Raw genomic sequence first — 22,629 nt, 5'->3', positions numbered from 1 at the left:
GCCAATAGCTCAGACTAAAATGAAAATATTTGCTCTGGGTCATTAGTTAAAAAAAGAATCTGATTTAACATGATAAGATAAACAAACGTATCTTATCTTTCCAACATCAGCTTGACGTAAAGAAGGGAAAACACTCACAGTACGCTATGAGCCAGAGCCCAGAAAATGAAAGATGTTAAAGAAGGGAAAACACTCACAGTACGCTATGAGCCAGAGCCCAGAAAATGAAAGATGTTAAAGAAGGGAAAACACTCACAGTACGCTATGAGCCAGAGCCCAGAAAATGAAAGATGTTAAAGAAGGGAAAACACTCACAGTACGCTATGAGCCAGAGCCCAGAAAATGAAAGATGTTAAAGAAGGGAAAACACTCACAGTACGCTATGAGCCAGAGCCCAGAAAATGAAAGATGTTAAAGAAGGGAAAACACTCACAGTACGCTATGAGCCAGAGCCCAGAAAATGAAAGATGTTAAAGAAGGGAAAACACTCACAGTACGCTATGAGCCAGAGCCCAGAAAATGAAAGATGTTAAAAAGGGAAAACACTCACAGTACGTGAGCCAGAGCCCAGAAAATGAAAGATGTTAAAGAAGGGAAAACACTCACAGTACGCTATGAGCCAGAGCCCAGAAAATGAAAGATGTTAAAGAAGGGAAAACACTCACAGTACGCTATGAGCCAGAGCCCAGAAAATGAAAGATGTTAAAGAAGGAAAACACTCACAGTACGCTATGAGCCAGAGCCCAGAAAATGAAAGATGTTAAAGAAGGAAAACACTCACAGTACGCTATGAGCCAGAGCCCAGAAAATGAAAGATGTTAAAGAAGGAAAACACTCACAGTACGCTATGAGCCAGAGCCCAGAAAATGAAAGATGTTAAAGAAGGGAAAACACTCACAGTACGCTATGAGCCAGAGCCCAGAAAATGAAAGATGTTAAAGAAGGGAAAACACTCACAGTACGCTATGAGCCAGAGCCCAGAAAATGAAAGATGTTAAAGAAGGGAAAACACTCACAGTACGCTATGAGCCAGAGCCCAGAAAATGAAAGATGTTTTGTTTTGGTATGCTGCAAATTAAACAGTGTGTCAATAAGATAAAGATCATTTCCTTAGTCTTTTAGATTTCTTTGGCCCATGTTACTTTAGCTACCTGCCTCTAGGTTCATACACAATACAAATCCTAATCCACAGTAAACTTGGTTTAGCAGCTTTGATATAACAATGTCAAATATTAAAGCTTATAAGTCCAGAGTAAAAAGTTGTGGTTTGGCTGTGTTCTTAGATGGTGCTGCTTGGTTAAATACATTAAAGTGCTTCATCACCCCCCAACCACAGCGGCCTGGTCGCCCTGGGCAACAGAAGAGCTAATGGTTTTTGTACGCCTGTCCTTAATGACATCACCGGTTAACTGAAGAGCCAATGGGATGTATAAAAGATGGCTTACAGGAGACTTTAAAGTGTAACATCTCAAGGAGTTGCTGCAATTTGTGAGCAATATTTGATTTGGTTTGGTGAATTCCCTGCTCAGTTTGGGTCACCTGACTTTGAGAGCTAATCCTAAAATTACCCAGTGAGCCTCAGAGGTAAATCTAATAAGAATCAGTTTGACTTATGACTGGGGGTGTCAGATTTTACCAGATTAAATTGATCTGAATGTGAAGTTAAGTGGAATGTATTTGTTGTTGTTTCTTGTTTGTATTGATCTTAGGAAGGAGCCAAATACAATTTCTTACTCAGTTTGCTTTGTACCCCTCTCTGTGTCTTGTACCTCCATACCTAGGGCTTGATTCAACTGTATGTGACAAATACATAAATAGTTTCAATCTATGTTTAAAGAATAAAAAACAACCACAGGGCTGTCCCCTGACAAGGCTCTCTTCTGTATCCCTGTCAGCTCTCTCTGACAGAATGGCCCAAGGTCTTTCTCAGGGTGAGGAGAACACAATTACACCAGCCAACCCCTACATTTCCCTCGGGGTTGATGGACAAGCCTTGTCTTGATACGTCTATCCAATGGCAGTCATCCTACTGTACGTCACAATGCCTCAGGCTTTGAAGACAGACAGCCACAGGCATTCCATAAGCCTTCCGGAATAACTTTTGATTAAATCATATTTCCCTCTAATGACAGGTGTATATAACAAACCAATAATATTTCAGGCATTCCATAAGGCTGGACCTTCCTGCTCTTTTGAGAAGCCTGGTCTCTTCTCCTGGTCTTCAGGTTCATAGCGATCACATCACAGACCATCACCAGCAGACCACAGACCATCAATGAAGACCACATTGTGTAGAAAGTGTAGTCGATGCCAAAGGGGTCTTTCTCCTCATGAATTAAGAAGGTAGTAGTTATCCATACACACACCCCTTCACCTCCCCGTTCAGACATAGTTCTCCCCACTGTCCCCCAGTGACAGGTTAGAGAGGACCAGAGAGATGTGAGGTTGAGATGCATTTATTTGGCCATTCAAATCCTCCGATATGGTTGCTTTTCTGATTTGTCAAGTAGATTTGACCAGAATGACATCGTCCCCTTCAGCAGTCTTTCTTTTCCACTCAAGCCGGTTAGACTGGAATTAGAGTTACAGCGGAGAGCAACCTCCTCTCCTTCTGAGAAGAACTGTATGAGCTGGTCAGACTAGAATTAGAGTTACAGCGGAGAGCAACCTCCTCTCCTTCTGAGAAGAACTGTGTGAGCTGGTCAGACTAGAATTAGAGTTACAGCGGAGAGCAACCTCCTCTCCTTCTGAGAAGAACTGTATGAGCTGGTCAGACTAGAATTAGAGTTACAGCGGAGAGCAACCTCCTCTCCTTCTGAGAAGAACTGTGTGAGCTGGTCAGACTAGAATTAGAGTTACAGCGGAGAGCAACCTCCTCTCCTTCTGAGAAGAACTGTGTGAGCTGGTCAGACTAGAATTAGAGTTACAGCGGAGAGCAACCTCCTCTCCTTCTGAGAAGAACTGTGTGAGCTGGTCAGACTAGAATTAGAGTTACAGCGGAGAGCAACCTCCTCTCCTTCTGAGAAGAACTGTGTGAGCTGGTCAGACTAGAATTAGAGTTACAGCGGAGAGCAACCTCCTCTCCTTCTGAGAAGAACTGTGTGAGCTGGTCAGACTAGAATTAGAGTTACAGCGGAGAGCAACCTCCTCTCCTTCTGAGAAGAACTGTGTGAGCTGGTCAGACTAGAATTAGAGTTACAGCGGAGAGCAACCTCCTCTCCTTCTGAGAAGAACTGTGTGAGCTGGTCAGACTAGAATTAGAGTTACAGCGGAGAGCAACCTCCTCTCCTTCTGAGAAGAACTGTGTGAGCTGGTCAGACTAGAATTAGAGTTACAGCGGAGAGCAACCTCCTCTCCTTCTGAGAAGAACTGTGTGAGCTGGTCAGACTAGAATTAGAGTTACAGCGGAGAGCAACCTCCTCTCCTTCTGAGAAGAACTGTGTGAGCTGGTCAGACTGGAATTAGAGTTACAGCGGAGAGCAACCTCCTCTCCTTCTGAGAAGAACTGTGTGAGCTGGTCAGACTGGAATTAGAGTTACAGCGGAGAGCAACCTCCTCTCCTTCTGAGAAGAACTGTGTGAGCTGGTCAGACTAGAATTAGAGTTACAGCGGAGAGCAACCTCCTCTCCTTCTGAGAAGAACTGTGTGAGCTGGTCAGACTAGAATTAGAGTTACAGCGGAGAGCAACCTCCTCTCCTTCTGAGAAGAACTGTGTGAGCTGGTCAGACTAGAATTAGAGTTACAGCGGAGAGCAACCTCCTCTCCTTCTGAGAAGAACTGTGTGAGCTGGTCAGACTAGAATTAGAGTTACAGCGGAGAGCAACCTCCTCTCCTTCTGAGAAGAACTGTGTGAGCTGGTCAGACTAGAATTAGAGTTACAGCGGAGAGCAACCTCCTCTCCTTCTGAGAAGAACTGTGTGAGCTGGTCAGACTAGAATTAGAGTTACAGCGGAGAGCAACCTCCTCTCCTTCTGAGAAGAACTGTGTGAGCTGGTCAGACTAGAATTAGAGTTACAGCGGAGAGCAACCTCCTCTCATTCTGAGAAGAACTGTGTGAGCTGGTCAGACTTTGGGCAGACCACTAGCATATACCTTTTGGATGAGATTCTTCACTTGATTGTGATGCTTCAGACAGGAGTAAACCTCAGAGTGGTTCAGCATCAGGAATGGGTTGACCAGCGAGTAATTCCCAGTCTCTCTTCCATCCACCACATGCATCTGCTTTCCGAGGTCAGCGAGGTCACTCGAATGGTTTTCAGATGGCAATGATGTGATGACTTTTCCCTTCTTGTAGGTGTCCCACCACATCTGTGTCGTATTTGAGTCAGTATTAAAGCAAGGCAGTGCAGGCCTCTCTCCCACAAAGCCATGCATATACAGATCCTTAACATACGTCAATATCAGGTTACTACTACAATGATATCCTTCCTCTACAGTGCAGATGTAAATGCCTATGTCCTCCGTGGTAAAGTTGGTAATGCGGAGAGAGGAGTTATTCTCAATGAATTGGATTCAGCCAGTTGGGTGAGAGGCTTCCGGGTTAATGTATCTTGAATTTGCCTGTGTGTACCATTGAACCGTCATGCTGTCACCACCACTTGCACCTTTACATTGCAGGTCTACTGTCCATCCTAAATGGCAAAATATTCCATTACTATTATGCCTGCAAACTGAGAGACTAATACGTTGTTGGTGGGAAATATTGCCAGCTGTCCAGCACTCCACCCTGTACAATTTAGATTGAACAAGCTTTTAATTTAGTAATTACTAAGTGAAGGGTTAGACGTGTTCCACAACAGCAGGCTTTCTTCACCAGTGGATTTAAAGATCACACAGTACCTCTGACGGAGTTTCAAATGAAAAAACGTCACCTTCCACAAGAATATGATTTGTTTCTTGGCCTGCAAGGAAAGTCCTGTCTAGAACAACCAGTAGAATGACTAGCTTTGTGATTGGAGCCATTCCGTTCGAAGATGTTTGTCTACTAGTTGCTTACACCAATGCTCTGGTATCTACTGTCCCTCAAATATATTTCATTTCAATGACTCTAGTGACCTCGTGGTGTTGAAATCCATTATGTGCTCATCTCTTGATACCTTGTCAACCAGAAATGTGCAGTGTTAGATTGTATCAGATGGAATGTCTTTTAGGGAAACATGTTTGTGTGGGTGTCAGCTGAGAATCGCAATGCTGCTTCTTTCTCATAACTTACCTGGAAACTCATACGGTGCCTTTAAAGGTATTAATATCCCTTGACTTATTTCACTTTTATTTTTTTTATTTAACCTTTATTTAACCAGGTAGGCTAGTTGAGAACAAGTTCTCATTTACAACTGCGACCTGGCCAAGATAAAGCAAAGCAGTTCAACACATACAACAACACAGAGTTACACATGGAAGTAAACAAACATATACATACAAATACAGTCAATAACACAATATAACAAAAATTACATTTTAAAAAGTCTATATACAGTGAGTGCAAATGAGGTAAGATAAGGGAGGTAAGGCAATAAATAGGCCATTGGTGGCAAAGTAATTACAATATAGCAATTAAACACTGGAATGGTAGATGTGCAGAGGATGAATGTGCAAGTAGAAATACTAGGGTGCAAAGGAGCAAGATAAATAAATAAATACAGAATGGGGATGAGGTAGTTGGATGGGCTGTTTACAGATGGGCTATGTACAGGTGCAGTGATCTGTGAGCTGCTCTGACAGCTGGTGCTTAAAGCCAGTGAGGGAGATATGAGCCTCCAGCTTCAGTGATTTTTGCAGTTCGTTCCTGAACTGGAAGGGAAGGCGGCCAAAGGAGGAATTGGCTTTGGGGGTGACCAGTGAGATATACCTGCTGGAGCGCATGCTACGGGTGAGTGCTGCTATGGTGACCAGTGAGCTGAGATAAGGCGGGGCTTTACCTAGCAGAGACTTATAGATGACCTAGAGCCAGTGGGTTTGACGACGAGTATGAAGCGAGGGCCAGCCAACGAAGCGTACAGGTTGCTGTGGTGGGTAGTGTATGGGGCTTTGGTGACAAAACGAATGGCACTGTGATAGACTGCATACAATTTGTTGAGTAGACTGTTGGAGGCTGTTTTATAAATGACATCGCCGAAGTCGAGGATCGGTAGGATGGTCAGTTTTACAAGGGTATGTTTGGCAGCATGAGTGAAGGATGCTTTGTTGCGATATAGGAAGCCGATTTTAAATGTAATTTTGGATTGGAGATGCTTAATGTGAGTCTGGAAGGAGAGTTTACAGTCTAACCAGACACCTAGGTATTTGTAGTTGTCCATATATTCTAGGTCAGAACCGTCCAGAGTAGTGATGCTGGACGGGCGGGCAGGAGCGGGCAGCAATCGGTTGAAGAGCATGCATTTGGTTTTACTTGCATTTAAGAGCAGTTGGAGGCCACGGAAGTAGAGTTGTATGGCATTGAAGCTCGTCTGAAGGTTAGTTAACACAGTGTCCAAATAAGGACCAGAAGTATACAGAATGGTGTCGTCTGCGTGGAGGTGAATCAGAGAATCACCACCAGCAAGAGCGACATCATTGATGTATACAGAGAAGAGAGTCGGCCCGAGAATTGAACCCTGTGGCACCCCCATAAAGACTGCCAGAGGCCCGGACAACAGGCCCTCCCATTTTCCACACTGAACTCTATCAGAGAAGTAGTTGGTGAACCAGACGAGACAATCATTTGAGAAACCATAGCTGTTGAGTCTGCCAATAAGAATGTGGTAATTGACAGTCGTTGAGTTACATCCTGAATTCAAAATGGATTACATGTTTTTTCTCACGCATCTACGCACAATACCCCATATTGACAAAGTCAAAACATGTGTTTAGAATTTTTTGCAAATATATTGAAAATGAAATACAGAAATATCTTATTTATTTAAGTATTCACACCCCTGAGTCAATACTTTGTAGAAGCACCTTTGGCTGCGATTTTGGGTGTCTCCAAGAGTTTTCCACACTTGGATTGTACAATATTTCCCCATTATTATTCTTTTTTATTCTTCAAGTTCTATCAAGTTGACTGTTGATCATTGCTAGACAGCCATTTTCTTGTCTTGCCATAGATTTTCAAGACGATTTAAGTTAGAACTGTAACTAGGCCACTCAGGAACATTCAATGTTGTCTTGTTAAGCAACTCCAGCGTAGATTTGGCCTGTTTTAGGTTATTCTCCTGCTGAAAGGTGAATTTGTCTCCAAGTATCTGTTCGAAAGCAGACTGAACCAGGTTTTTCTGTAGGATTTTGCCTGTGCTTATAGCGACCTGTATTCCATTTATTTTAATTTTTTTTAAACTCCCTTGCCAATGTCAAGCATACCCAATACATGATGCCGCCTCCCCCATGCTTGAAAATATGAATAGTGTTACTCATTGATGTGATGTGTTGGATTTTCCCAAAAACCTAACTTTTTTTTATTCAGGACAAAAAGTTCATTTCTTTGCCAAATTTTTTGCAGTATTCCTTAAATTCCTTGTTACAAACAGGATGCAGGTTTTTTATTCTGTACAGCCGTCCTTCTTTTTCACTCTGTCAATTAGGTTAGTATTGTGGAGTAACTACAATGTTGTTGATCCATCCTCAGTTTTCTCCCATCACAGCCATTACACTCTGTAACTGTTTTAAAATAACCTTTGGCCTGTATCTTTGTAGTGACGGGGTATAAATAATAGTTTCACCATGCTCAAAATATTCAATGTCTACTTTTATTTTTTACCCATCTATCAACAGGTGTCCTTCTTTGCAAGGCATTGAAAACATCCCTGGTCTTTGTGCTTGAATCTGTGTGTCAAATTCCCTACTCGATTGAGGAACCTTACAGATCATTGTATGTGTGGGGTACAGAGATGTGGTAGTCATGTTAACCACTATTATTGAACACTGATTGAGTCCAAGCAACTTTTTTGCAATTTGTTAAGCACATTTTTACTCAACAATTTATTTAGGCTTGTCATAACAAAGGGATTATTGCTTCAAGACATTTCAGCATTACATTTTTTAAAATTAATTTCTAACATTTTCTATAAACAACATTTTACATTATTGGGTATTGTGTGTAGATCAGTGACACAAAATCTCAATTTAATACATTTTAAATTCAAGTTGTAACACAACAAAATGTGGAAAAAGTAAAGGGGTGTGAACACTTTCTGAAAGCGCTGTCTTCTCACCATCTTTCCTCTGATTAGCTTTCTGCTCTTACTCTACAGAACAAGATAAGATAATGAACTGCTCATTTTCCCCAAAATCAAAATAATTTGAGATGCTGTCAAATCCTTCTTTTCACGCGCATGAATGTTATAGCTGAGGACATTTTGGGGGGAGAAAAATAGATTAGTGTAATGACCTAATAAATAAACAAAATTAGATATTTGACATGGCAAAGTATCACAACTACTCAACACTGCACCTGCTACACACTGGGGCTTCCGAGTGGCGCAGGGGTCTAAGGCACTGCATCTCAGTGCTAGAGGTGCCACTACAGACACCCTGGTTCGATTCCAGGATATTTCACAACCGGCTCTGATTGGGAGTCCCACAGGGTGGTGCACATTTGGCCCAGCATCGTTAGGGTTTGGCTGTTGTCGGATGTAAATAGGAATTTGTTCTTAACCTACTTGCCTAAATAAATAAAATAAAATGTTGTAACGGCAGATTTCCTCCTCTTTGTCTGAAGAGGAGGTGTAGCAGGGATCGGACCAAAATGCAGCTTGGTAAGTGTCAATATCATTTATTATAAAACATAAACACTAAGAACTACAAAACAATAACTGTGACTGTGACCATGACCGAAAACCAAACCAAATCAGTCCCGTGTGGTGACAGACACGGAAACAAACACCCACAAACCAACATTGAAACCCAGGCTACCTAAATATTGTTCTCAATCAAGGACAACGATAAACAGCTGCCTCTGATTGAGAACCATATCAGGCCAAACATAGAAATGGAAAAACATAGAAAAACACACATAGACTGCCCACCCAAACTCACGCCCTGACCATACTAAATAAAGACAAAACAAATTAAATCAAATCAAATTGATTTATATAGCCCTTCGTACATCAGCTGATATCTCAAAGTGCTGTACAGAAACCCAGCCTAAAACCCCAAACAGCAAGCAATGCAGGTGTAGAAGCACAGTGGCTAGGAAAAACTCCCTAGAAAGGCCAAAACCTAGGAAGAAAACTAGAGAGGAACCAGGCTATGTGGGGTGGCCAGTCCTCTTCTGGCTGTGCCGGGTGGAGATTGTAACAAAGGAAATAAAGGTCAGAACGTGACAAAGGTAAATAAGATTTTTATCTTAACTGAATTGCCTAGTTAAATAAAGGTTAAATAAATAAATAAATTTAAAAAACACTCTGAAAAAAGGACTTTCTGTAGAGGGGTGTGTCTTTAATGTGCCCAAGATTAGACTATTCTCAATTGATACCTTGAAATATCTTATTCAAAATATGTTAGGTGTCATCTGTGACATCCTTGGCCTGCAAGACATTGTTGCGTGCATCCACTGTTTATTACTCTCCCAACTGTTAATCCATGTCTAGCTCTGTTACTCTTTTCTCCCTCCGCTAAGACTGAGCTCGATCAGAATGAAAACTGTATGAGGGCTGATGATGCATCTGGCCTGGTCCCTGGCAGACTATCCTTGGAACTAGTGAGGAGATGTTTGACTGGGGGGATAATAGATGTAGGCTTGCGTCCCAACTGGCACCTAATTCCATACTTTTGACTAAAGACGTACAGGCCCTGGTCAAAAGTAGTGCACTACATCGGAAAAAGGATGCTATTTCGAACGCAGCTGTAATGAGGAACACTACTCTGTTGTTTCTGGTCTGATGGATGTCTAGTGGCTTTCCTCTGTGTTTTCCAATAGGGCTGGAGACACCCATGGGTCACTGTTCCATGGCATGTAGTTGGAATAGGCAGTCAGGAAGCCTTGATCAGACATCCAAAGGGATTGTCTGCATTGTGCAAAATGAAGCATGATTTTATATAGACTCAAACAGGTACTTTAACTAAGAATCGGGTTACATGTGGGCTCTCTTTTCCTCTGCAGGTGTCATCGTGTTGTTGTCCAATCAGAGACCTGCATGTGTGAAGCCGCGGCCAGCAATGGAACCCTGGCCTGCAGTGGCCTGGGTCCTACTGCTGATGGTCCTCGCTGATTGGCTGAAAATGACACAATCAAAGGACTTCACAGAACAGGATATCATCTACCTCCATCCCTCAAGTAATAGTTTTTATTATTATAGTTTTGGGGACCACTTTTGGCTCGGGAGCCTACTTTCAGGGCTATTTCCTAAAAAAAAGTAAACAAAAGTACCGGAGAATCTCTTTAAGGGTTATGAAAAAGTGGATCAGAGGCTATGCTATGCATGAATAGCAGTTAGGGGTATCCAGTGAACTTGTGATCCCCAGCCTAACCAGACAGATCCACAGCTGGCACAGCAACTGTCTGCTGCCTCCCCACCCCTCTGCACCCCGCCACACCCTTCTCCACCCCCCACCCCTCTGCACCAGGCACGTCTCGTTGAGCTGAGGTGTAGGGTCACGTGACTCCGTGCATAGCTACTGGGCAGTCAGACGCCCCATGTTGTCAGTGCTTTCTGCCCTCTTTAGTCTCATCCACCCATTAGCAACATTTTACACACTGTATATTAGCATCTATATGTTATTGATGGCTATTTAATATTTCCATGTCGTCCAAAAAGTTATACTTTTGTCTCATCTGCCCATAGAACATTCTTCCAAGAGTCTTGATGATCATCCAGGTGCTTTTTGGCAAACTTGAGTTAACTTTTTGGATGAGGTGGGTTCCATTATGTCTGCCGAAAACCAAACACTGCATTCCACAGTAAGAACCTCATACCAAAGCTGAAGCATGGTGGTGCTAGTGTGATGGTTTGGGGATGCTTTGCTGCCTCAGGACCTGGACAACTTGCCTTAATAGAAGGAACCATGACTTATGCTCTGTATCAGAGAATTCTACAGGAGAATGTCAGGCCATCTGTCTGTGAGCTGAAGCTCAGCTGAGTCATGCAGCAAGACGATCCAAAACACACAATCAAGTCGACATAAAAATGGTCAACAAATTTGAAAAGTTTTGAAATGGTCTTGTCAAAGTCCAGACCTAATCCCAATTGAGATGTTGCGGCAGGGCTTAAAACAAGCAGTTCATGTTTGAAAACCCACAAATGTCGCTGAGTTAAACCAGTTCTGCAGGGAAGAGTGGGCCGAAATTTCTCCACAGCAACGTGAGAGATTCATCAACAACTACAGGAAGCATTTGGTTGCAGTCATTGTAGCTAAAGGTGGTACAACCAGTTACTTAGTGTAAGGGGGTCATTACTTTTTCACACAGGGGAATTGGGTGTTGCATAACATTGTTTATTGAATAAATTGTTATTTGTAAACTCAGGTTCCCTTTATTAGGTTTTGCTTGAAGATCATTCAGTATAAAAAAATATGCAAAAGTGGAGAAAATCTGAAAGGGGACACATTTTCTTTTTTACAGCACTGTGGCTTTGTCTCTTATCGTGTATGATATTTATGACTTCCATTATCAACAAATCAAAGACAATTCTAACAGCAAATAACTGTCATGTGGATTAGAATTCTAGTGGCATGACCCAGCAATGTGATGATGATCAACAAGACCCAGCTGAGGGTAACTGATTGATTATTGTCCTTTGGCTGTCCTTATGACCCGAACAGAATGTTCCAGCGTGGCCAGAATGTGGACGCTCACTAATTGGTCTTCAGTGTCAATTAGATCATGTTCCCAAGCCACAACCTTTTCTCTCTCTCTCTCTCTCTCACGCTTTCTTTCTCTCTCTCTCTCTCTCTCTCTCTCCCTCTCACGCTTTCTCTCTCTCTCTCTCTCTCTCTCTCACGCTTTCTCTCTCTCTCTCTCTCTCTCTCTCTCTCTCTCTCTCTCTCTCTCATGCTTTCTCTCTCTCTCATGCTTTCTCTCTCTCTCATGCTTTCTCTCTCTCTCTCATGCTTTCTCTCTCTCTCTCTCTCTCTCTCTCTCTCTCTCACGCTTTCTCTCTCTCTCTCTCTCTCTCACGCTATCTCTCTCTCTCTCTGTCAATCTGTCTCTCTCCCTCTCACTCTCTCTTTCTCCCCTGGCCCTCCCCTCACCCCAGTCAGTGTACAACAACAGACTGGGTCACTATACTGTAGGCCTCTGGGAAGGACATATGCCAGGTATAAGCCGCTAGATTATGGTCTGAAACAACCCTAACTCTCCCCAGGCCGCGGTCATGTTAGAGGTCAGCCCTCCCACGTCTCAGAAACAGGCCCCTGCATAGCCAGAAAGCAAACTCTTAAGATCTGTGTCTCTTTCATCACAGAGAGACAGAACTCCCGGGATCAGGTTTCCGGGATACTGGAGATATCTGTGTCGGCTCGAGGCCACCCCTCTAGCCCCACTGGGGATTTGGTGTGTGTGTGTACGCAAGTTAGTTGGCTTGTGTGTGTGTGCGTGAGTGTATACATGTGAGCATGTGGAAGGGTAATTGTGTAGATTGTGTGTGTGTGTGTGTGTGTGTGTGTGTGTGTGTGTGTGTGTGTGTGTGTGTGTGTGTGTGTGTGTGTGTGTGTGTGTGTGTGTGTGTGTGAGAGAGGGCTGCTAAGGGAGTGATATGGTAACGAGACAGATTTCCTGGGGAGATGAAGGAGTAGTCTTGCTTAGATAGCCATTGCAAGGCGGTATCATGGTCTAGCTAGCTAGCCATGGCAAGGCAGTATCATGGTCTACCTAGCCATGGCAAAGGCGGTATCATGGTCTAGCTAGCCATGGCCAGGCAGTATCATGGTCTAGCTAGCCATGGCAAGGCGGTATCATGGTCTAGCTAGCCATGGCAAGGCGATATCATGGTCTAGCTAGCTAGCCATGGCAAGGAGATATCATGGTCTAGCTAGCCATGGCCAGGCAGTATCATGGTCTAGCTAGCCATGACAAGGAGATATCATGGTCTAGCTAGCCATGGCAAGACGGTATCAAGGTCTAGCTAGCTAGCCATGGCAAGGCAGTATCATGGTCTAGCTAGCTAGCCATGGCAAGGCGGTGTCATGGTCTAGCTAGCTAGCCATGGCAAGGCAGTATCATGGTCTAGCTAGCCATGGCAAGACGGTATCAAGGTCTAGCTAGCCATGGCCAGGCAGTATCATGGTCTAGCTAGCCATGGCAAGGCGGTATCATGGTCTAGCTAGCCATGGCAAGGCGATATCATGGTCTAGCTAGCTAGCCATGGCAAGGAGATATCATGGTCTAGCTAGCCATGGCCAGGCAGTATCATGGTCTAGCTAGCCATGACAAGGAGATATCATGGTCTAGCTAGCCATGGCAAGACGGTATCAAGGTCTAGCTAGCTAGCCATGGCAAGGCAGTATCATGGTCTAGCTAGCTAGCCATGGCAAGGCGGTGTCATGGTCTAGCTAGCTAGCCATGGCAAGGCAGTATCATGGTCTAGCTAGCCATGGCAAGACGGTATCAAGGTCTAGCTAGCTAGCCATGGCAAGGCAGTATCATGGTCTAGCTAGCCATTACAAAGATATATCATGGTCTAGCTAGACATGGCAAGGCGGTATCATGGTCTAGCTAGCTAGCCATGACAAGGCAGTATCATGGTTTAGCTAGACATGGCAAGGCAGTATTATGGTCTAGCTAGCCATGGCAAGGCAGTCTCATGGTTTAGCTAGACATGGCAAGGCAGTATCATGGTCTAGCTAGCCATGGCAAGGCGATATCATGGTCTAGCTAGACATGGTAAGGCAGTATCATGGTCTAGCTAGCCATGGCAAGGCGATATCATGGTATAGCTAGCCATGGCAAGGCAGTATCATGGTCTAGCTAGCTAGCCATGGCAAGGCGATATCATGGTCTAGCTAGCCATGGCAAGGCAGTATAATGGTCTAGCTAGCTAGCCATGGCAAGGTGGTATCGTGGTCTAGCTAGCCATGGCAAGGCGGTATCATGGTCTAGCTAGCCATGGCAAGGCGGTATCATGGTCTAGCTAGCCATTGTAAGGCGGTATCATGGTCTAGCTAGCCATTGTAAGGCGGTATCAGGGTCTAGCTAGACATGGCAAGGCGGTATCATGGTTTAGCTAACCATGACAAGGCGGTATCATGGTCTAGCTAGACATGGCAAGGCGGTATCATGGTCTAGCTAGACATGGCATGGTGGTATCATGGTCTAGCTAGACATAACATGGCAGTATCATAGTATGCGTCCCAAAGGGGACCCTATTCCCTATGAACGGCACTACTTTTGAGCAGAGCCCTTTAGGATATATAGTGCACTACATGGGGAATAGGGTGCCATTGGAGATGTAGCCATGGTGATTGGCAACATACTTTGTGTTCTAAATGGTGTTTGCCTGCTCTGCAGACCTTCAGCTATCACTAGGGAAGGGTGTGGACCTGGCCAATTAGATTAATGTAATGGTGCGAAATTGGAAAGACTAACAGCTTCTTCGTCTGTTTGCTCACAACATATGGCCTCCATGGACATTTTCCAACCTCTGGGGACCAATAATTGAGAAGGGAAGGGAGCAACTGGGCTACATGCTCTTAGTCTTAGTGTTTTACTCGATTAGCAGAGTGCATGATGGGTTAAACTGCACTTGACACTATAGGTCTATATGAGAACAATTGTGGGAGAGAGATAAATGGCTTGGCTGGTGATAACAGCTATAAAGAGAGATAGATTAAACTACAGTATATGTTTGGAAGGACTGAGTTCCCCCAGACAATGGTTTCTCAGAGTCCATATAAGAAGTGTGACTATATTAAACCAATCCAAAATAAGGCCTTCGATGCATTCCAAACTTTTTTATCCATCTTAATTATCCAGATGTTTCATATTTTTCTGGGCAGATTTCCTAAACTGATGTTATTAACACAGTTTATGGTATGAACTTGCAAATCTTATTCAACATTTCAGAACCTCTGTATACACTGAGTGTACAAAACATTAGGAACATCTTCCTACTATTGAGTGGCAGCCCCTTTTGCTCTCAGAACAGTCTCAATTCGTCAGGGCATGGACTCTACAAGTGTTCCACAGGGATGCTGGCCCATGTTGACTCCAATGCTTACCACAGTTGTGTCAAGTTGGCTGGATGTCCTTTGGGTGGTGGACCATTCTTGATACACACAGAAAACTGTTGAGCGTGAAAAACCCAGCAACGTTGCAGTTCTCGACACACTCAAACCGGTGCGCCTGACCCTTACTACCAAAGGCACTTAAATATTTTGTCTTGACCATTCACCCTCTGAATGGCACAACCCATGTCTCAATTGTCTCAAAGCCTAAAAATCATTATTTAAGCTGTCTCCTCCCCTTCATCTACACTGATTGAGGTGGATTTAACAAGTGACATCAATAAGGGATCACCTGGATTCACCTGGTCAGTCGATCACATTCCTAATGTTTTGTACACTCAGTGTATAACTAATTAAATGTTTCAGAACCTCTGTATATAGCTTATTCATGTCTGTTAAGGTGATTCGTTATGGCTGTCCCAGTGCCCTGTGCATGACCCCTTCTAAGTGTGTGTATGTTTCCGCAGCTACTCCATTCCCAGGCGGGTTCAAGTGCTTCACCTGTGAAGAAGCACCTGACAACTATGAGTGTAATCGCTGGGCGCCAGACCTGTACTGCCCACAAGGTGAGTCAGACCACTAGGACAAACCATTGTTCTTCTCAGCACTGTTGATGATTACATTAGGACTCAGGAAGTAATACTCAATGTGTAAATTCTACACTCCCTCTGCTCTCGGATAGGCCTACCATTATATTGTATTTAGATTAGGTGTTCTTTCCTTCTCTGAGTGCTTCCAACAAAGTTGTAAATTAACACTCTATTGGTTCAATGGAGGCCTCTGTACCTGTGTATTATTGAGTATAATGTCACCCTGCTGTTGACATGTTTAGCTCATAAATAGCTAACCTCATCAAGAGAGTTAGCGTGTCGCGACCACAATCAGGCCAGATTTACAGCACTCTCTTAAGGACTAAGAGCCCTAGACAAGACACATTCTTTGTATGAATAACAACTTCATAGATTGTTGGATAGAGAGATGCTGTGCTTGACCTAAACTGCCTGGAATGCACTTGTAACATGGTATGATTGGCATTTCCTCCAGGTTTTAGTGGGTTTGATACTAAAAGTGACCAAGGTGACCTACAGTCATGTGTCACTTTGGAGTATATCAGATACCGTATGGCAGAGGCTTCAATTCAGATACCGTATGGTAAAGGTGTCAATTCAGATACCGTATGGCAGAGGCTTCAATTCAGATACCGTATGGCAGAGGCTTCAATTCAGATACCGTATGGTAGAGGTGTCAATTCAGATACCGTATGGCAGAGGCTTCAATTCAGATACCGTATGGCAGAGGTGTCAATTCAGATACCGTATGGCAGAGGTGTCAATTCAGATACCGTATGGCAGAGGTGTCAATTCAGATACCGTATGGCAGGGGTGTCAATTCAGATACCGTATGGCAGAGGCTTCAATTCAGATACCGTATGGTAGAGGTGTCAATTCAGATACCGTATGGCAGAGGCTTCAATTCAGATACCGTATGGTAGAGGTGTCAATTCAGATACCGTATGGCAGAGGTGTAAATTCAGATACCGTTTGGCAGAGGCTTCAATTTAGATACCGTTTGGCAGAGGCTTCAATTTAGATACCGTTTGGCAGAGGCTTCAATTTAGATACCGTTTGGCAGAGGTGTAAATTCAGATACCGTATGGTAAAGGTGTAAATTCAGATACCGTATGGTAAAGGTGTCAATTCAGATACCGTATGGTAAAGGTGTCAATTCAGATACCGTATGGCAGAGGCTTCAATTCAGATACCGTTTGGCAGAGGCTTCAATTTAGATACCGTTTGGCAGAGGCTTCAATTCAGATACCGTTTGGCAGAGGCTTCAATTCAGATACCGTATGGCAGAGGCTTCAATTCAGACACCGTTTGGCAGAGACTTCAATTAAGACACCGTTTGGCAGAGGCGTTAGATGGAGTTATTAGTATGTGGTGTTTTTATCCCACAAACTGAACAGAAAAAAATAACAACAGTTTTCTCTCAATTCTTAGTCCCTGGTTAAGCTGAGTTAACTCAGTATCCATCCATGCTAACCAAAATGTGGCATTGTAGCTACCAGGTCAATATGTCTTATTTACTATCTTTATTATTCTCAACAGAGGCTAGATACTGTTACACGCGGCACAAGATGGACATGGAGGGGGACAGTGTCTCTGTGACAAAGCGTTGTGTGGCTTTGGGAGACTGCCTCTCTACTGGATGCTCTGAAGAAGACAATGAAGGAACCAGGGTAAGGAGTGGGGAGTATTCAATAAGGGGAATAGTGGTGGGAGGTTAGATTCAAGATGGGAAGAGGGGAATAGTGTTGGGAGGTTAGATTCAAGATGGGAAGAGGGGAATAGTGTTGGGAGGTTAGATTCAAGATGGGAAGAGGGGAATAGTGTTGGGAGGTTAGATTCAAGATGGGAAGAGGGGAATAGTGTTGGGAGGTTAGATTCAAGATGGGAAGAGGGGAATAGTGTTGGGAGGTTAGATTCAAGATGGGAAGAGGGGAATAGTTTGGCCTGGTGTTGGGAGGATAGAATGGAATGATGTGGGGTAGGGGTTTCTCTGGCGTAATTATTCTGGTTGACCTTGGGCATGGCATTTTCTTACTTGGAAAATAAGAAAAAAATATTATATTAAGCAAACCAGACAGGCACCATTTAAAAAAAACTTTTTTTTAATGGATAAACTGGAGGCACACTCAGACATTATTTACAAATGAAGAATGCGCGCTTAGTGAGTATGCCAGATCAGAGACAGTAGGGATGACCAGGGATGTTCTCTTGATACATGTATGAATTGGACCATTTTCCTGTCCTGCAAAGTATTACAAATGTAACGAGTACTTTTTTTGTGTCAAGGAAAATGTATGGAGTAAAAAGTACATTATTTTCTTTATGAATGTAGTAAAGTAAAAGTTGTCAAAAATATAAATAGTAAAGTCAAGTACAGATACCCCCAAAACTACTTAAGTAGTACTTTAAATAATATTGACTTAATATTGGCCGGGGGGGTCAATAACCAGGGTCAGACGATGTGAAAATGGCCCTTTATGTTACGGCCCAGTCCATGTCACCACCACTTAACGGTGCTTTTGAGTTCATCTGGAGATCCTCCACAGTGCTCACTCCAGTACACTGCCATTCTAATCCCTGGTGAAAGGTGTGTCCTCACAACCTCGGAAGTCTGCATGATTCCCCTGGAGAGAGAGGAGAGACAGAGAGGGGAGACAGAGAGGAGAGAGAGAGCAGAGAGAGAGAGAGGGGAGAGAGAGAGAGGGGGGAGAGAGAGCAGAGAGAGAGAGGGGGAAAGAGAGAGAGAGAGCGAGAGAGAGAGAGAGAGAGAGAGAGAGAGGGGGAGAGAGAGGGAGTGCAGAGAGAGAGAGAGAGGGGAGAGAGAGAGCAGAGAGAGGGAGAGAGGGGAGAGAGAGAGATCAGAGAGAGAGAGGGTGTGCAGAGAGAGAGAGAAAGAGAGAGAGGGAGAGCAGAGAGAGAGAGAGCAGAGAGAGAGAGGGAGAGCAGAGAGCGGGAGAGCAGAGAGAAAGAGAGCGCAGAGAGAGAGGGAGAGTAGAGAGAGAGAGAGTGCACAGAGAGAGAGAGAGAGTGCGCAGAGAGAGAGAGAGAAGAGAGAGGGAGAGCAGAGAGAGAGAGAGAGCGCAGAGAGAGAGAGAGGGAGAGGGAGAGTAGAGAGAGAGAGCAGAGAGAGCAGAGAGAGAAGCCTGCAACAGGAAAAGATAGAGCTTGACCCTTATATAAAAGTTGGACATTAACTTTATGAAAGGATGTGTGAAACATTTCAAAAGGAGCATTCCCTTTAGAAGTAAACGCCATTAGTTACTAATTACTATAGACTATATGTCTGTCAAAGGCTATACTAAAGGCCGTATGTCTGTTAGTAAAAATTGAAAACTGAAATTGATTCCACTGGAGGAAGGGAGGGAGGGAGGGAGAGAGAGGGAGAGAGAGAGAGAGGGAGAGAGAGAGATAGGGAGAGAGAGGGAGAGAGAGGCAGAGGGAGAGAGAGGGAGAGAGAGAGAAGAGAGAGGGAGAGCAGAGAGAGAGAGAGAGAGCGCAGAGAGAGGGAGAGGGAGAGTAGAGAGAGAGAGAGAGCAGAGAGAGAAGCCTGCAACAGGAAAATATAGAGCTTGACCCTTATATAAAAGTTGGACATTAACTTTATGAAAGGATGTGTGAAACATTTCAAAAGGAGCATTCCCTTTAGAAGTAAACGCCATATTCAATACTATAGGCTATATGTCTGTCAAAGGCTATACTAAAGGCCGTATGTCTGTTAGTAAAAATTGAAAACTGAAATTGATTCCACTGGAGGAAGGGAGGGAGGGAGGGAGAGAGAGAGAGAGAGAGAGAGAGAGAGAGAGAGGGGAGAGAGAGGCAGAGGAAGGCAGAGGGAGAGAGAGAGAGAGAGAGAGAGGGAGAGAGAGAGTGTTGTATCTAATGGTGAAACTTTTCTCCTTAGGTTTGCACAGCATGCTGTGAGGGGAACATCTGTAACCTTCCTCTCCCCTGGAACGTGACGGAGGCTGTGTTCGCCACCACCTCACCCCTCAGCGGCACCACGGGGCTCTCACAGTGCTACACACTAACATCCAGCCTGCTCTACTTCACCCTGCTCATCTCCACCTATGTCTGACCAGTGGAGAGAAACACACACATATATATATAGCATTTTATTTAACAGTTGAAGGTCTGATACGACTAGATGGACTCAATATACACCCGATGGAGATCGGACTCACTACAGGTTTTGGACAATTTATTTCCCTTTCAATTCAATAGGAAACCAGTTTTGATTATCTTTCATCGTTATGCAGGGCCTCAATAAAACAAGCACTTAGAGCTGGACAGTGCTTCTGAAATAGGCAATATGGCTGTCAATCGTGAAGGATCAAACATACTAAATATCACAGTATGACATTGCATCATTCTCCCCCTACTAGTCTTCTGCACAGGGACAGAAGGAGGTGAAACGGTGGCGTGTTTGGACTCGTCAGTAGGCTATAGGTCATTGTAAAAGCTGCAATATTTTCCAGTGTTCCAGTGATGAGGAAGAATAACAGACAGACAGCAGCTTCTGTGAGGATTAGTCCGCTTGAACCTTTTATGTGTTTTTATGTTTTCACATTTGTGAGTCAGTTCCTCATGTTGTATGTTTGACGCATTATGTACATATACATAGTATTTATTTTTTTAAGGAACATGGTTGTTAGACAGTGAATATGTATGTGTGAAATGTTAGCATTTAGGTCAAGTGGAACAGATAACATGTTTTTATGTGTAGTACGTGGAGAGTCTTTTTAACAACGGAATGAGAGCCTGGTGCCCATCAAACAAACGTAGAACGCTTTGCATGAGCTGGTGTTTCTGTTGTGGAAAAACTATTTCCTCAAACCTTAAAAAGGATTCAAGTTAATTACAGGTCTATTTTGGCTTAACATTTTCCGATGATGAAAAACAAATCTGATTTTCCGCACAGTACAGTAAGCTACCCCCATAGCTAAGCACAGCACTTGGGATAGGCTTTGGGAGCTGTACTGTAATTCTAGCACTTAACTGCATTTTTAGTGAGAGGAAACAATGCATGACACCATTATTTACTGATACTACATTATACATATGCTCTTAACCAGAGCTCCTTACAGTAGGAAGTGCATACATTTTCATACTTGTCCCCTGTGGGAATCAAACCCACAACCTTGGCGTTGCTCAACCACCTGAGCCACACAGGATGCTCTTCAGTCTTTTACTCACCCCTGTTTTAATGTTTTCCGTTCTCGTGACACATACCTCTGGTGTTTATACGGTGTTTCGTGACATGTTTGTCATCCATCACTCTTTGTTGGCCGGCGTGGCTGCCTGGCTGGCCGAGAAAAATGCAGAGTAAGCAAATACAGTGTTATTGTTCTCCAGGTTTTTATGATTTGTTTAGGCTGACCGCCCGAGACATAGAGGAGACCGGTCATTTCAAATGGGATTTGAACCAAGGTGTGCAAGCCTCCATCTCTGCTGTCTGTTCACTTACAGGCAAATGCTAAGAGGAAAAGAGTGAAGCGTGATTTACAGCTGGCGAACGTTTTTATCTACTGTAGTCTGCTCTGTTCACATTTGATAAATTACATTCAGTTTTTTTATGGCGGGCCTTGTGTTGTCCACTATTACAGCAAGATTTTATCCTGTATTCTGAGCTTATCCAGAAATGAGGATTGCACCCGATTTGCATTTGTCTGAGGATGGTTCTGGACCATCTGAAATAAACAGAAAAAGGGGGCAGCTTTAAATAAAGGTTCAAATCCAGGTCATGTGACGATTGCTCAAAACACAGGGTCCTATTTATTGTGGTAAACAAAGGAATTCTTTGGGATTTTGGAAATGAGGCCCTTTATCTATTTCCCTAGAGTCAGATGAACTCATGGACACCATTTTATGTCTCTGTCAAGTACGAAGGATGTTAGAGGTAGTTTCGCTGTTAGCATGCTAGCAGATACCCATAGACTTCCAGTCATTGTGCTAACGCTACTTCACATTGGCTCGCGAAATAACCTCTAAACTTCATACTGGACACAGTCATAAAAATGGTATTCATGAGTTCATCTGACTCTGGGCAAGTAGATAAAGAGCCTCATTGCCAAAATCCCGAAGTATCCCTTTAAGGGCTAGAACATGTTGTTCCCCTTTAAATCAATCAGGCAATACTAGAGTTTATCTTTCAAATATTTCACAAGGTCTTTTGCATTGTGACCTGAGAGCCAATGTAACGGATGTGAAACGCTAGCTTAGTTAGCGGTGGTGCGCGCTAAATAGCGTTTCAATCGGTGACGCCACTTGCTCTGAGACCTTGAAGTAGTAGTTCCCCTTGCTCTGCAAGGGCTGCGGCTTTTGTGGAGCGATGGGTAACGATGCTTCGTGGGTGACTGTTGTTGATGTGTGCAGAGGGTCCCTGGTTCGCGCCCGGGTATGGGTGAGGGGACGTTCTAAAGTTAAACTGTTACACCAACATATCTTGCCAGATGTTGCCTTAATCTGACTCTAGAGAAGCACCGTACAAGTGCGTTTGTATGAGTTTATCAACATTGATAATGTGGCTGTTGCATGTTATGTTGTGCCAATTGATATTGTGTAAATATCATCTCTGTTTTTTTACATGCAATGTTTTTGTAAATAACTGTATATATAGATGTGAATGACTTTGTAACTTCATATTAAAGATGATGACATGACCACTTAGTCAATGGCGTATGAGATAAGTGTTATTTGAGCAACAAAACAATACTACTGTAGTGCTGGATACCAATTCAACCAATGGTCTGACCAAACTAGGCCTGAATACCCATTCAGAGTCAGACAAGAGAATCAGCATTCAATCACTACGCTTCGTCCTCTCACTACAATAGGAATTAGTGGGAGATTCCTATATATGAGGATCATTTGATAGATGTCCCATTTTTGCCATGCATCTGCATTCCATTGCTATTCATATCCGTCC

The 22,629-nt window shown here is 43.6% G+C and overlaps 1 protein-coding gene across 1 annotated transcript in view; it reads left to right on the top strand.

Annotated features, from left to right (window-relative positions):
* The window catches only part of LOC115120958 (ly6/PLAUR domain-containing protein 6-like), a 45,124-nt gene extending 22,754 nt beyond the window's left edge, over positions 1-22,370 (top strand). The window contains exons 2-5 of the mRNA XM_029649943.2: positions 10,079-10,252; positions 15,603-15,701; positions 17,244-17,374; positions 19,606-22,370. Of these exons, the coding sequence (XP_029505803.1) occupies positions 10,135-10,252; positions 15,603-15,701; positions 17,244-17,374; positions 19,606-19,779 (522 nt within the window). The 5' untranslated portion in view covers positions 10,079-10,134 and the 3' untranslated portion in view covers positions 19,780-22,370. The remainder of the gene's footprint in view (positions 1-10,078; positions 10,253-15,602; positions 15,702-17,243; positions 17,375-19,605) is intronic.
* The last annotated feature ends 259 nt before the right edge of the window (positions 22,371-22,629 follow it).

This window comes from Oncorhynchus nerka, linkage group LG1, assembly GCF_034236695.1.
Source record: "Oncorhynchus nerka isolate Pitt River linkage group LG1, Oner_Uvic_2.0, whole genome shotgun sequence".
In the NCBI taxonomy this organism is placed as follows: domain Eukaryota; kingdom Metazoa; phylum Chordata; class Actinopteri; order Salmoniformes; family Salmonidae; genus Oncorhynchus; species Oncorhynchus nerka.
This window is presented reverse-complemented; position numbering and strand designations above follow the sequence as displayed.